This window comes from Tiliqua scincoides, chromosome 7 (genome assembly GCF_035046505.1).
Source record: "Tiliqua scincoides isolate rTilSci1 chromosome 7, rTilSci1.hap2, whole genome shotgun sequence".
Lineage (NCBI taxonomy): Eukaryota > Metazoa > Chordata > Lepidosauria > Squamata > Scincidae > Tiliqua > Tiliqua scincoides.
Window position 1 is genome coordinate 40920469 of NC_089827.1, and position 16372 is coordinate 40936840.

General features: G+C 41.6%; 1 protein-coding gene across 17 annotated transcripts in view; it reads left to right on the forward strand.

Moving 5' to 3' along the window:
- MICAL3 (microtubule associated monooxygenase, calponin and LIM domain containing 3) overlaps nt 1-16372 on the forward strand; it is a 257846-nt gene that overhangs the window by 159471 nt on the left and 82003 nt on the right. For 15 of the 17 annotated variants that reach the window (XM_066633712.1, XM_066633717.1, XM_066633708.1 and 12 more), the window contains 5 exons: nt 191-298; nt 6807-6914; nt 7619-7805; nt 9380-9468; nt 10598-10685. In XM_066633712.1, coding sequence (XP_066489809.1) covers nt 191-298; nt 6807-6914; nt 7619-7805; nt 9380-9468; nt 10598-10685 — 580 coding nt within the window. The remainder of the gene's footprint in view (nt 1-190; nt 299-6806; nt 6915-7618; nt 7806-9379; nt 9469-10597; nt 10686-16372) is intronic. The other 2 variants (XM_066633723.1, XM_066633724.1) reach the window with 2 other exon arrangements.

Below are 16372 nucleotides of genomic sequence, written 5' to 3' on the forward strand. Positions count from 1 at the left end.
AAATGTGGTACCACTGTTCTCTCAAACATTTCAGGTTTAGAACCCTGGCTGGTGAACTTAATATAAGGAGAGCAAATTCATATTTCTACATTTAGTTGGAAGGAAGGAGATCTCTGCCTAAAGGCTTCTGTCTGTGTGGCTTTTAATATTGCCATGTCCCTGTTTTGACTTTCTTAACTTTATTTTGTAGCCAGAAACCGAGCGATCTCGTCGATCTGTTGTTGAACAGTGGGAGCTCTCCTGTAGCCTCCGCTCTTCCAGCCGCCCTTCTTCTCCCTCATCAGACTCCCTCAGACAGGTAGCATGGTGTGGGGCTTAAAGCGACACTTGGCTGCACACCTTGGCCTTCTTTGTCTCCCGCCACTTGAGAATGTGCTGCTGGATAAAGTTAGCCTCATGCTACTTTGTTGCCTTTATGTGGCTATGGCTGAGCTGGCCCATGTTCTTGCAAATGAGGTTTGGTTATGTCATCCCTTATAAAATCTGGGTATAATAGACATCTTGTGCATTTCAAAGTTTCTGGCTAAAGCTAGCAGGAGAAAACTGAAACATTCTGTAAATAAATGTACCCATAGTGGATGTCTATCATCCAAAACTATCTGGTTCTACCTTCAGATCAATAATGGAATCCTTTTCAGTTCATTCACCCTATTCAGACATCATTGTTCCCCATTACCAAATGATGGGCTTGCACACACTTCTCTCTGAGGTTCCTATGGTCCTTTCCCTCCATTTCTTTAGCAATAACTATGATTTACTGTTATGTTGGAACTGGTGCTACAATAATCACTACCAGCTGTAGTTTGCTCCCAAGCTAGAGACTCAAATCAGGATCAACTTTAAGCTCACAAAATGACCCTGATCATGAAGCTGAGAGCCAGGATTACATCTGAACTGGGCCACTGTCTCTGTGGTTACCAAATATTCACCAGTGAGGTTTCCTAATTCCTATCTCTCATCAGTTGTGTCCAGCATTGAATTTATTTTTGTTGTTCACATAGGAAGTAAGCATCTGTCTGCTGCTACATTTTGAGGATGAGATTCAGGACCCACCGTACTGCTTTATCTTATTTTAAAATAAGAGTAGTTTCTTTCATCTATTTATTTAAAATATTTATATCCTGCTTTTTTTCCCATAAAAATGGGATGCCGAAGGTGGCTTAACAACAAAGATTAAAATGCAAGAATTACTGAGGGAAAGGGCACAGTAGCTAAAAAAAACAGCAGAACAATAAGTAATAAAAGGGAGGCACCAGGATGCAGGTCTCTTGTTATCTGGTGTGCTCCCTGGGGCATTTGGTGGGCCTCTGTGAGATACAAGAAGCTGGACTAGATGGGCCTGTGGCCTGATCCAGTGGGGCTGTTCTTATGTTCTTAAAAGTAACAAAACCAGCAGACAAAAAAACAGCAACAGGAGATAAATAGCAACCCAGTTCATAGTGAATGAACAGTAATTAAAGCTATAGAAAAGGCCGGTGAGGGGGGAACATGCTAAATGGAACATATTTAGCTCCAGTGGAAGGTTATCAAGGATGGTGCTGATCTTAACCCAGAAGGGAAGGAGTTTCAAAGTTGAGGCACCACCAAAGAGAAGGCCCTACCCCTTGCAACTATCAACTAGTCTTTGCCAGACATGGCACTTGCCCTTGGCTTTCTGAGCAGTTTAGTGAAGAGCAAAATTACTGCCACTTCCCTCATCCATGCTAAGGTTCATGTCACTTCAGGTGTATAGGGTCTTTCATTTGTTCTGTCATTAAATCTTGCTTAATTGTGCCAGAAAAATTTGGAACATATGGAATCCTGAATCCAAATTAGCCATTTTAAGAGAATGAGTGTATAAACCGTGCAGTCCTCATATGGCATAGGAGTTCTGGGGAGTGGGAAGTTAAATGAAAATGAATGTCATGTGCAGGCTGATGGTTGAATTTGCCATTCTTTTTGAGGTGTCCAGAGGGTAGCATTTATGTCTGGGATAGCACCATTTTCAGGTCAAAAGAAGGGTCAGTCAGCTGACTTTAGCATAAAAATAGGAGGCCTCCCAGTTTGGCCTGTACTTTGGACAGGAAGCCAGGGCTTTGTTGCATTGCTCTGCATCTCAATTTGCAGATTTGCTCTTTTTTATGATGATGATGATGATGTTTCCTTACAACTTACAACCCATCCGATGGCTGGTTTTCTAAATATCAAGTCCTTTCCAAGGACATATTTTTATGATCAATAATAAGAATATTTTTATGCCACTTTTCAATGACAGTAGTCTACAAAGCAGTTTACATAGTAAAATAAACCAAGAAGTGGTTGGATTCTTTCTAGTCCTTTCTTGTTCCCCTATAAGGAGTTATGCAGTGTGCAAAAAGGAGATTTTGAGGAAGAAGCCTTGAAGGTACTGCACTGTGAGGCACTCGTAGTACCCTTCTCCTAAGGCTTGGGCAATGAACAGATAGCTGATGTACTTTGCAGTCTTTTGGCATGACCTTCTTTTGCTTTGCCCTCCTCTCCAACCAGTCCAGTGGAATGCTAGGAATGAAGGGCACTCTTGTGCAGGCTGCATGGGCATACCTCTGTTCTGTGGGGTGAAAAGGGTGAGAAAGTGATGCAGTGGCAAGCCACAGCCTTTTCTCCCCAAAAGACGACTTGCTGGTGACTCACTATGATGTTCCTCCCTTGTTTCCACAGTTTATAATTTTCTCATTGCGGGTTGTCCTTCAATTTTATATTTATGTTGGTATAAATGCACTTGCAGGGAAAGTACATGTTCCTCTTTTTTCCAGGATGGTCAGGGAGCTCTTCCCTTTTCTCCACTTGTAAATTTAGGAGATTGATCTTGGCTTCCAGGTGGGAAGCAGCATTCTCTTAGATATGAGGGTACCTCTGTACACGTAGAAGAATTGGAATTTATGTAAAAGGGACAGGCGGCCGGTGCAGTTTCCTTACAGGCAGTTCTGTTGGTTCAAAGATTCATCCTAGATCTAGACTATGAAGTTTGAGAGCTTGATTATACTCCTTTAATAACTTACTAGTTGGTGTAATACAAAAGTCCTATTCGTTTATCCTGTGTTTCGTCTGAACTGCAGTAGTTTACTCTTCTGTTTAATTTGGGCAGTATTTCACTTCTGCAATTTAGTACTGCCACTTTAATGGGGAGAATGCTGTTGTTGTTCTTCTGTATTTTTCCTCAGACTAAGAAGGAAAACAGTCCTTATCTGCTTATAGTCCTTGCACTGAGCAAGGGTGTTGCTGCTTTCAGGAAGGACACTGTCCAACTGTTTCTTTCAGCTGGGCAGAAGTAGTGATGCTCTATACTTGAACAGTTCTCACAACTTTTTTCAGTGGGAACTAACAGTAGCTGTCAGCTGGATAAACCTTCAATCGTAGTTTTATTACCTGACTCCTGCTAGTTAGCTGCAAACTATGTAGTGGTATACACTGCAATAAACAACTTTTTGTTTACTGCAAAACAGTAAACTGTTTGTTTACTGTTTGCCTGACTGACTGAAACAACAGGTTAGGTGCCTGTGTTGATTGCACCTTCATCTGAGAATTGTAAGTCTGTGTGCATTGCATGGTGAAGATGCCAGAGTCATTCTTTGGAATTTCTCACTGAAGGTCTTTTGGTTTGACTCTGAATGAACATGTGTCCTATCACAAAGTGCCAGGAAGATGGCATTGACTCACGTGGCAACCGGAGGGAGGGACAGTAAAGAAGAGGTTACAGTCATGTTCATAAGAAATGACCAGAGCACAGGGCAAAAGGCAGAGAGAAGACAGATCTTTAATCTTCAGCATCTCTAAGAGCTGTGTCAGACAAAAGAATATTAGCAGAACTGTATTTGTAGTGCTCCTGATGTTCTGGCACTAATGAAAAAGATTAATTGATGAAACCTACAGATTTGAATTCCAGCACTGCAAAGACTGAGCTGCAAGACACTGACATGTTGGCTTCAACTGGTTAGTGGGCTGGAACCACCAAGCCATTGCCCACCTGCTCAACCTTGGGTCCACTTGGGAGAAACAGCAGGGGGTTCAGAAGGCATCCATCTTGCTGCATGGAGGAATTTGTGGTGATGGCAAGTGGGGAAGAAAGAAGTATATGGGATGCGGTAAAAGCGAAGGGGTTGAGAGAAGAAGCTGGGATTCCTACCTCAAGCTAATGCTGTGTTTTTGGAAATAAAAGAAACTGTTAGCAGCACAACCAGCTCCTGATCCTTTGTCCACCTACCCTAGTCACTGATTGAGTAATCATAATGGCCTCATACAATGTAGATCCACTTGGGGCAGGAGTGAGGGGCCCCTACAGACCTCAACCGTAGAAGGACTTTCCACAATAAAAAGATATAAGCAGTGTGGTTCTCCCAGGATCTGTTTTGGGACCAATGTTGTTTACTTACGACCACAAATGATCTGGAGTCAGAGAGATAATCAAATTTGCAGATAGAAAACTGAAACATGGTCAGAAGCTAAACGAACTGAAGAGCTCCAAAACAATCTGTCCAAACTGGGAGAGTGGACTGCAAAAATGGTAAATAAGGTTAAGCGAAAATGTATGCAAAGTGATGCACAATTGGAGAAAAAAGTGAAAATAAATCCCAGCTTTACCTCACTGGTGGGTTCTGAACAGACCCTTCAGGAAAGAGATTTAGCTCAGTGAAATAGGTCAGTGGGGAAAAAAAATCAACTGTCCATAAAGTAACTGTGTAAAGTAATGTTTGTGTTGGTGGGGATTATTAGGAAGGGGATTGAAAATAAAGTGACCATGAATAATTCTACATTTGTATAAATGTGGTCTCATTTGGAATACTGTGTACAATTCTGGTTGCTTCTTTTCATAAAGGATATAATACAACTGGGAAAGGAGTGCAGATGAGGCAACAAAACAGCCATCAAAGAACATAAAGATGCACATCAAAGTTATGCATGATGGGGGAATTTTCTCCTTCTGGAATACTTGAATTTGGGAGTCACCTAGTAAAATTGATTGACAGTACATTCAGGACAGATGAAAGAACTTCACACATCACATAATTTATGGAATTTGCTGCTTTAGCATGTACTGATGGTCACTGACTTAGATGATTTTAAAAGAGGGCTGGATATATTCATGAAAGGTAGATCTGTCAATGGCTGTTAATTGTGATAGCTAAGTGGAACCTTCATGTTCAGTGGTACTATGACTATGAATCATCAGATATTGCCAGTGATGGGGTTGTGTGAGTGGGGGGGGGGGATTACTCTTGCCTTCAAGTTCTGATTGTGGGCTGCCCAAAAACCTGTGATTGGCATTGATGGAACTGGATTCCTGGGCTATTCCTAGAGGTTGATGGAACTTTCCCAACTCTTTCATGAATCTTATATTTCTAGGTGGAAGATAAGGAGAATAGCTTGCTGGTGGGAATATCCCTTGTCTTTGAGATGGGTAAACTGTTGGAAGATTCTTCGGCTCAAAATGTTTGAAGCTTTATCTCTAAAATTGCAGAAGTTTCCTGCGGATAATCCATGCAGCCTCCTCCCTCCCCACATATTTTAGTGGGGATGGTGAGGATGTTGCTTTGACTTGTTAGATTGGGGTGCACGCAATCATGACTTGTGCTTCTCCTCCCAATATACTTCTGAAATCCTTTCTAGTTACCTTTGTGTGTTGTAGAATTTGCTGGCAAATAGCATGTGGAAACAGAGAACTTTGTGTAGTGGTTTTTTTTTTACAGCCCTAAAAGGAAGGAGGATTAACTATTCCTGGGCATGGGTGTGAATACTGGCAGATATAGATCATCAGTGCCTCCTTTCTTTCAAAAGTGCCTCTTTTTTTCAAGTGACTCTGTTTCTCTTTTACCCAGAATATAAAATCCACCCATTTATGATTTTGAGTATCATAAATGCTCAGTTTGTCCTTCTGAACAAACCGTTTCTGTACTGGCATGAACCATAGCAATCTCCTAGTATCCAACAACTGACAGCTTCTGAATAAGATCTGACAAGTTGAAAGGTCCCATGTAGCCCCTTAATCAAGTGGCTAATATGGAATGTGGAAGAAGTATGGAATTACACAAATATGGAACTTGCAGTGCTGTCATCTGGGGAGATGGTGTTTGGACCACCTCAGCCTTTCACTTCCCTTCAGTTTCAGATTAACTCTAGCCCCCCAATAGTTGCTCACTTAGAGCAACTCGTTACAAACTATGGACTAAGACAGCACTTCCCAAACTTTTTAGCTCCGTGATCCACTTTCAGTCTGGTAGTTGTCCACTTCTGATTCACAAAGGTCTCCATCCCCCTTTCTTCCCCACTCCCCTGCTCCATCCCTCCCTGTTTTCTGCATTGGGGGGGGGGGGGTAAGACCAACTGCTTGCAGCTGTCCAGCCACTCCAGGGCAAAGATAACAAGGTGGGGAGGTGACATCTCCCAGCCACATCTGGTACAAGGGGGTACAGCTGCTCGGTGCAGCCAGCCTTGGCACTGGCTGCATCAGCTAGGTAGCACTCCCGAGTGGTTCATGCTATGGCAGTTGCCACCCAGTGCACACGGGGCTGCAGCCCGCAACACACCAAAAATTGGCTTGCGACCCACTGGTATGTGGTGACCCACAGTTTGGGAACCACTGGACTAGGACATATAGTGCTGCCATGCCACTTCTTTGCTGTTACCACACATGCTTGCATTATCCACTGTTTTGGCATGGTTTGAGCTTCTTCTGCACCTTTTTTGCCATTTTTCTTTTCTAGTTTCCATCATAAATTTAAATTATTTCTCTCTTTCCTCATTTTTCCTGTCTAACTTCCTTCCAACCCTCTGCACTTACCATCATCTGGTAGAAGTATATAAAGATGTACACAGGTGGCGTGAGCTCTTTGGCTGAACAGATAGCCAATCAGCTTCAAAGGAAAGAGCAGCCTAAAACACTTCTAGACAAGAAGGAACTGGTAAGAGAATTATGTGTAGCAGGTGGTGTGTGTTTGTGATTAGAACTTGTATGGCTTTTCCTTAGATCTGCTGTAATATGGAGCCTAGTTTTTCCTAAGTGCTTAAAGTGCTTCCTTGCCCATGCCTTCACCTGGTATTTGTGCATGTTGGTTTTCTCTCTGTCTATAAAGCCAATTAAAAAAGACAGTGTTTATTTCACAAAAGTTTCCTTGGAATTAGTGCAGTACTGTAGCTTCACAGTTGTTTGGGGTCTATCTTCAGTGGTATCTCTGTCCCCTAAGTATGGGAGAAGGATTATTATTGCCATCATTATTGTATAATCATTTCTATGATACTATAGCAAATTCTTTACCATGTCGCACAACAATGCTATGAGGTAAATCTACATTATGGATGAACAGTAGAAGGTGAGAGAGGCAATGATTTATCGTCTTTGCAGATCCTTTTGTCTGCCATATGTTTTCAGATTCTTTATCTTCAGATGGTTGGAAGCTGCAGCTTATGGAGTGTGAACTGTCTGGTTGACCTCTTCTGCCCCGCCAGATCCTTTGAATTATAGGTATCATCTTGGGGAATGTACTTTGGAGCTCGATCCATTCTTCAGTAGAAGATTTCAAATGATCTCAATGAAAACAGATGGCACTGCTCTGGCAATGCAAGCAAGCCAATAACTGTTGGCCTCTTCTTGTCTGTTCTGTTTCAGGGTTCATTAAAAAAAGAATTCCCCCCAAACTTGGGAGGCAGCGACGTCTGTTACTTCTGCCACAAGCGTGTCTATGTGATGGAAAGGCTGAGCGCTGAGGGCAAATTCTTCCATCGCAGCTGTTTCAAATGTGAATACTGTGCCACCACCCTGCGCTTATCATCATATGCCTATGACCTGGTGGATGGTAAGTTGAATTTACACATTATCTTCCAGGGGCTGGAAAATAGTTTCAGCTTCTACCTTAGAAAGCAACTGCAGGGTGCCCAGATTTACTTAGCTTCAGCGATGGAAGTAGAACTTTGTCTGCCTCACAAGGGGGGACTAAAATAAAACACATAGAAATCTGAATTCACAGAATCATATGCCATACCACTGGTGAGGTTTTGGGAGCATACTGACACAGTTTTGTTGATCTTGCCATTCAAGCATGTGTAGGCTGGATTATTTCGTCTTTAGTCTTCATTCAGAAATTCTTAACTCTGATGCAAGTTTCATCCTATTTCCAGCCTTCGCTTTGGGTAGTAGTTCCCAAATTCTGCACCACAGTGCCCTAGGGGCTCTGCAGTGCACTCATGGGTGCCAAGGGAGGCCCCGGTGGCCCCTTTCTCCTGGCTCTCCCGGGTGCTGCCATCTTGGTTGGCTGGGATTGCGCAAAATCTTTTGTGAAATCCTGGGGAGTGTGGCATGGCCCCAACACAACAGGGTGCCATGAAAGAAGAACTCTGTGACCAAGGTAAGTTTGGGAACCTCTGCCTTTGGGGGTAAGGTTGTTGCGAGAGTGATCACCCTCCAGCTTTGGGCACACAGTGAAAAGATAAGTTCTGGAACCCTACTAGTCCGGTCTTTCTGCTTAAGCAGTCTTTGTGACTTTGTTTAGAGATCTGTAGTGTTAGTAATTCCTACTGATAGAATTGGTCATAAGGTTTTACTAATGAGACTGGATCTTTGCAAATATTTACTAAACTGTTCTTGAGAGGTTCCAATAGTTACTGACAGGGTGGTCCAGAGGTATGTATGGAAGTAGTAGTTCATCTCCTGAGCCCAAACTTGTGGGGATTTGCTGGGTTTCATCCTTCCCCTGTTCAATGAGTATAGGTAACCAGAGGACTGTAGAGAAATCAGACTGGGTTGCATTTGCATATTACTACGTACTATTTTAATAGTTTGCACAAAGGGCTGCCCTGTCCTGTTTAAATGATTCAGTGGCACATTGAAAGAACTTGCAACGCTATACCTCCAATGTTAATTAGTAGTTCTACTGGCTGCTTGTCGCTTGGAGAATACTCGGTATAACTTTTGGAACATCACCTAGGTTGCTATTATACAGTCTAGGCAGAGATTTCTCTGAGTCTGCTCATTGTACATTGACAAGTGATGGTCCACTTAGAGTTAATGCCCAGCCCTTTCCTCTTTGCATTCATTCTTGCCTCTTCCAGAAAGTCTTCAGCCAGATTTTCATGTGATAGCGCCTTTGTTCCTTACACAGTGCTGCTTTGTTAATGTGCAATACCACGCAAGTTTCCCTGGGCCACACTGGTAACTGATTGGGTGTTGGTTAAATGGCTGTCAGGCACCCTATGGAAAATTCATTATTTGCAGAAAAGTATGAAATAAATGAGAATAGAAACGTTAAATATTGACTGTGATAGCATAAAGAAGGTAAGGACAGCACAGGACCGGTGGCATTGCAGTAGTGCTAGCAAACTGCAGCATTGATTATTTTTTTCCTCACTGTCCATCCCTCCCATCTCTTTATAGGAAAATTCTACTGCAAGCCTCACTACTGTTATAGACTTTCAGGTTATGCACAAAGGAAGAGACCAGCAGTGGGTCCTTTGTCAGGAAAGGTAAGTTGTAAGTTTTCTTTTAACTTTAATCATTCACTTTGCCATTGGAAATGACCAGAGGCTGTCTGGAAGAGTAGAGGTGTTTGTAGCAAGGTGCAGCATCTTCTAGAATTGCATTTGCATGGATCTTACCTGACTCAGTAGCTGCAGGCTTTAAATCTTAGTGCATGATGGGAATATTACAAATTCTTGCGGGAGGTCCTTTTCATGGATCTTACCTGACTCAGTAGCTGCAGGCTTTAAATCTTAGTGCATGATGGGAATATTACAAATTCTTGCGGGAGGTCCTTTTCAAATAGACAAAATGCTATGAGAACAGTGTCCCAGTTGACAGAAGACAAAAACTTTGGCCATAAATGTACAACAGAAGGATGCTGGCTAAATCAATAGCACTTCTGTATATCAATTCAGTTTATAATGGATAATAAAAACTGGCTTCTTTGTGCTAATTCCAGTCCAACATGTTTCTCTGGAGAACTCTGTTCTCCAGGGTATTGTAAAATATGACTCAGATCCAGACTGTGAGTTGAAATAAACATTTAAAATAGGAACATGAATAAAAATAATAGGTTCTACTACATTAAAATATATAATCAAATCAACTGGACAAAAAATAAAATTCAAAAGTAATATCCATTTATTTTAATTCATTGTATGGTTGATTTGATATGCTTTGGGCCCCATCCTATGCCTATCTACTCAGAAGTAAGTCCCATTATAGTAAATGTGGCTTACTTCCAGGTAAGTGTGGATAGGATTGCAGCCTTTGCTTGTTTTTAATGTTCTGTGTATTTGCAAGTGGCAGAAAGTCGTAATTTTAATGATAAAATTAAACTCGCATGGCTTGTTTTCATGTCATATATTTTACAGTCCCTATTATTAAAGGAGTAATCTGTGTCTCCTGTTTTATGCCAGGCAAGCCCTCTGTGATGAAGTAGATAGTTAGATGAGAATTATGATGCACTAAGTATTTGGAACTGGAATTTTCTAAATAGGCTAGGATCATTTTTTTAGATTAAACCAATAAAGCTTCCTGTCGTTCCTTTATATGCGTTTATCTTTAAGTTATGTACATTGAAAATTTACAGATACAAAGTCTGTATCACATTTCCTCCCTTTTTTCCCCCAGGACAACAAAGGGGCCCAGCAGGACATCATGGCAGCTGATGGCGCTGGACGCGCGAGCTCCATCTCATCATCATCAGAGAGGACCCCAGGTAGCTCTGCTTCCTTGTTTGGCAAGGTGGTGCAATACTCATGCCACCTCTTTGACAGAGTCAGGTTGGCAAGCCAGCTCCTGCAAGGTTCCGTTTCCTCAGTTGGGCACCAGGTGGCCCAAAACCCTTTGGACTCCTTTTTCATGTGCCAGCTGATGGCTTTTGGGGTCCCTTTTCTCTATGTCCAGTCGGAGGTTCTTGGACAGATTCTGGGGGAGTTCTTGTCAGCATTAGGATACTGACATGGCAATAGCACCTTTGTATCACTGTAATTTGTGGAGGAGGGGCCTGGGGATAATGTGGGGGGCAGAAAGCCATGGGTTTGGGGATGTAGACCCTCTCCATGATTTTGACAAAGGGTATTGCTCTTAATTCAATTCAAGTAAATAAGACACTCCATTCAGAATTTGCCTGGAGTAGATCCAAATTCTTTCAAAATGAGTGTGTGAAATCAACATTGTTAGACAAATGTTTTATTTGGATGTGCTTATTCACTGGATATCTATGTTCACCTGAACTTTGAAGACTATATCCCCTGATGATTGCGAACATGTTACCTGAATAGCAAAACATTGAAATCTTTTTGCCATCCTTTAAACTGTGGCTGCTATGGATTCTTTGGTGTCTTTCACAGCCTCTAACTCTCTGGGATATCTTGGTGTTGGCAGGTTGTGGCATTCTCCCTGCCAAAATATGTGCTGCTCCTGTCAGTAGTTCTGGGAATGGGGCTGTTAAATCAAGCTGTACACTGTTGAGGGCATTCTGCTTAATCTCCGAAACTTGATTCCTTCTTATGTGGGAGAAATGTGCCACAAACTCTTGTTTGGCCCAGCGTTTTTCTTTGCCGATTGTTGGTGAAACATGAGTGGAACCAGACAGGAGGCAGGAGCATGCCTGATTTCTGGAATGTTCTTAGGCAAATTAGTGAAAGATTTTTCAAACATTTATTTCTGACAAAATGAAATAGTGAATTCTTGCCTTCCCACTGGGTTTCAAAAATATTTTAACTTTTCTAAATATTGTGTCAAATTAGAATTGAAAGTTTAAAGAGATGGTTTTGGTTTTACAGCATGTATTTAGCATTGTGCCATTTCTGCCTTCATTTTGTGTGGTGTTAGCCACCCAGCAGCAAAATGAAGAAGATCTGAGAGAGATTTCACTCTGAAAAACAATTTACATGGAATAAGGCCTTCAGACTTGTAAACACAGCTTCTTATAGCTATTGAGTAGGAAACATTTGGCTGTGAGAAATAGCAAAGTATTTTGTGTAGCAGCAGAAGTCAGTGTATGTAAATAGGGAGACCACCCTTTATCCTACCCTGTTAGTTGCTGCAGTGTCATTTTGGACTGACTGCATTGCTTCAGTTGTGGTAGAATAGAGATTAGACATAGTTTTAAAAACACATATTATGGTACACTGCTTGAGTGAAGCTTCGCCATTTGTTATTTTCAGCGTTTGGAACTGTGTTCTGCAGAAGTTACTTGCAAGTGAAGTAGCCTATATACTATGTGACATACTTGATTGTGGATTGTAGAGTTAGCCTCTAGTGTGGCTTTTCCCCAGCTACTGTAAACTTCAGGGTAGCATGAATTAATCCTTGCCTAGCTGAGCAATGAAATCTGTTTACGTTTGTTGTAAGCCAACTGTCTTGTGTTTCCTGTTTTCTGCTGGTCAGGGCAGGAAGTAGACATCTCTTGCTTTAGAGCTCTGATGAGTACAAAGTTAACTTGAATGTAGAAGTTTACTAATGAGTGAAAGGGAATGGGAAATTAATGTATATTTTTCACTGGGATGTTACTTTATGCATCTTTATATATTTATAATTTGAGATCAAGACCCAAAGGTATCTTTTGCTAGGTCTGTGTGTGTTTTTACATGTACTCATTTGTGTTTGTATAGATGATAATGTCTAAAAGAAGTAGATTATAGCAATAATTCAAGCATGAATTAATTCTTGCCTTTTTGGTATAGAACTTTCATAGAGTACTGTGATAGCTAAGGCAGGATAACAAAAATATTTCAAATGGCTTGAAACCAGCATCATTTTACCTGTTCAGACTGAAATAGTTCAAAAAGTTTGGGTCCTTAGCAATCAGATACTGAGAACTTTTCAGGTGTAGTTTAATAAAATTCAAGCTCTATAATGGACTGCAAATCCTCATGCAATTCTGAATTATGACTGAGATTAGAAGTATAATTCTGTTTCCTGGATGCTAAGGATATTGGAATCTATGCAGAGATTGTGCATTACATAAATGTGTGGATCAGGATTTGAAAAGAAAAATTGTGGATTTGATAGAAGTGAAGTTGGACAGTGTTGAGGAGAGCATAGAACTGTGATCTCAGAGCAAGTAGAAACTTACACCTCCCACTGATCGACGTTCGTGGTCAGTTTTCTATTCCAAGCTGACTCTTGGTTCTCTGTGATGAGCAAATGCATGCTAATGGTGCACTGCTTATTCCATTTGCACGTTTCAAGCAAATCTGTAACTAGTGTTTGCTTGGCTACTATGGAATTTTTTAGGCTTCTCCCTTCTGTGCATTTAGCCAACTTGGGCCAACTTTGCAGGTAGGCAGGAGACGACAAGCACTTTTCCGTGAGATAAGATCACTGTCCTATTTGTCATGCATGACTTGCATCATAGGTGTTCAGTGAATTTTTCCCTTTCGTAATATAATACGCTGTTCTAGCAACAATTGCAAATCTCAAAGTTCAGTGTTTAGCTATTAGAGTAAGGTACAGTTTCTTTCAAAGGCCTGCTCTGATTTGCCAAGGAGTGCGTGTGGCACATAAGGGTTCTTTAAGGTGGTAGTTTTTGATGTTGCTGCTATCAGGAGAAGCTTCTTGCAAAGTGCCTATAAACGTGCAAACCGTTTTTGCTGTTTTAAGGGTGGTGAAAGCTGTGATGGGTGCTTTCTCTGCTGAACTCTGGCATGCTTGTGGCAGACTCTCTGTATGAAGCTTTTCCTTGTCCAATCTTCCTGGGGATTTTGCACCAAGTGCTCTCTGCATTTGCCAATGTGGCACAATTGCTGCTGTTGCCAATTAAAAGGGGGGATTCCTCCCCCCCATGTCTGTATTATGTAATAGTTGTGTTGTCTCTTGTATTTTTGGAATGTTTTACAGTGAGTGGTGTTTGTTTTATATATGTTTCTAAAACTTTGTTCTAAATGTCTGTAAAAATATTTTTGAATGTTTTAATCCTTCCATGGTTCTAGTGGGCTTGGAACAGTCTCTTTGCACCTTGCCCTTAAAATTAAATATATAAAAACATTTTAGTCCTGACTCATCCATTTGACTCACAGGGGCATTGAAATGCATCATTAATTTCCCATGTCCCAAGACTCTGAATTGTATGCATATTGTCCTGGTTCAAATATTCCAGAAACCATGGTTGGTTGTTTTGAGCATGAGCCTAAGAGCTGCATGCTCCCCCACTCCAAGTCCCTTTGCACATGAGGAGAAAAGGTTGGAAACTTCTGTTCAGGGTTTGTTATAAGCCACAGTTTGCCTTTGAACTTTGGGAAGTGTGATTTTTACAGACTGCATTTATCAAAGCAAGAGTGGATCCTGTGGCTTGAACAAGCTTGTGCCTGGTCATGCTTATAACATTCAACCATGGTTGGTTGTTGCATCTAAACCAGACTGTAATCCCAGTTTTAAAAAATGTGAAAAGGAGATATTGTACAAATATCTGTTTTGGGGGTAAGTGTATCTTAAAGAGGTTAAACTATATCCACAACAAGCATATCTAAAAGAAGTTAAATTACTTCCACAATAACTAGATAATTGGACATTGGCACAAACATAGCATGCCTCCCATTTACTAGTAATATGAAAATGTGATATTTTTACTTCTAACAAAGCTCAAGATACGTAGCTTCATAATGGAGGCTTGGGCTTCAGCTAAGAGCTAATAAAACTACATGAGAGACAGAGTCTGTGGGAACTCTTTTGTAGCTTTCTAGTAGCAGCCAGAAATACATTCTTGTCTCTGAAGGATGTGAGCTGAATTGGTTTGTATGTGTATTTAAATATATGGGGATGGGGAGAGGCACAGTGCTTTATTTGATCAGTGAGTTTTTTTTACCCTGTTCCATACTCTTTGGCTCTTGCTACTAGAAAGAACTAGATAAAGTATGTGATTACTGGCTTTATAGCTGCAACAAGCCTCACACTGAATTCCTACAAGCACCCTGGCTCACGCAACGTCTAACCAGTGAGCAACAGAAATGGTCATGGAATAGAATAGGGAAAAGTTAGACCTACATGCATATATGGGCCAACTCAGAGCCAAGCTTGATTAACCCATTTCTGTCCAGCCCACAGGTGTACACATTTGATCAATGTTGTGTGTATGCAACATTGGGCAGAAACATTGGGCAGAGAAGTTTGGGAAGTTCATAGCTTAATAGTTGAGCCCATGCTTCGCATTCAGAAGGTTCCGGATTTAATCCCTTGAACCTGACAGGACTGGGAAAGACCTCTGTCTGAAACTGTGAAGGCTCACTACTAGTCAGTTTAAATATTGAGCTAGATGAACCAATGCATTATTCGGTTTCATATGTTTGTATGTAAGCTGTGTGTTGGATTGTGATCATTGTGCTCATATAGCAATATAGCTGTCATACAGTTAGTGAAGTATGTCCGTGTATATGTTCCATGAAAACGGATGCAGAGTTAATTTCTTAAATTTCAGTATTAAAAGGAACTAAACCTAACTAGCGCACATCCCTTATGGCCCAATCCAATTATTCCTCCCCACTCCCACCAGTGCAGTGGTACCAAAATAGTTACCACTGCATCCTGCGGTGGGAAGGTCTCCTTTGGGTAAGGGAACAATTGTTATCTTATCTGGGGATAAGCCTCCACTGTGCAAAGAACCTTCACTAGCTAAATAACTGGTGCAGGTCCTTGTGAACCCTCACCACGCGATCAGGTCCGAGGGGGTGAGGATTCTGTGCTGTTGCTGCTGCCAAACCCACCCCCTTCCTGGACCTGATCTACCCATCTCCCTCCCCACCCCATTTTGCCTCTACCCCACCCCATTCACCCTGCACCCTCCTGCTTCTCCCATTTACATATGTGCTCTGATGGGCAACAGGAGAGCTCACACAAGCAGTAAGATGCTGACCCTCCCATTGGTGTTCCTAGCAGTGAGCCATGCTGTGCGCTGAGTAGCATGTTGCCAGAGTGCCTTTTATGCCTGGCACTGCTTTATGGCAATCAGTGCCAGTGGAAGAGGCACACCAACATCATGTGGTAAATGTAGGATTGGGCTCTTAAACTCAGGAAACCACTGTGTAAATTTAATGTTTTTGTCTTTGGCAAGATATGTCAGTGTATGTAGATATGTTTGCCAAATCTGGGCACAGTTCTCTTGAGTATATAATGTGCTAAACCTGGTCTAAGTTCCTTTAGCCCTTTAATTGATGGTTGTATGACTGTCACCACGATTTTGAAATGCAGTTTCTGGCTCTGAACACATGGTTTGAGACTTTCACAGCATAGATGTTGGCCCAGTTATGAGCAACCCTGTGACTGATCTCAGGTCATATAAAACAGACTATCCCAAAGTTTGGTATGAATGTCATCAGCTTGCCAGTACCCAGAGCTACCATGTTCTGTATTTTCTGGAACATGGGCTTCCCAGAGTTGTTAGCAGGATAGCCACCTTCAGCTCTG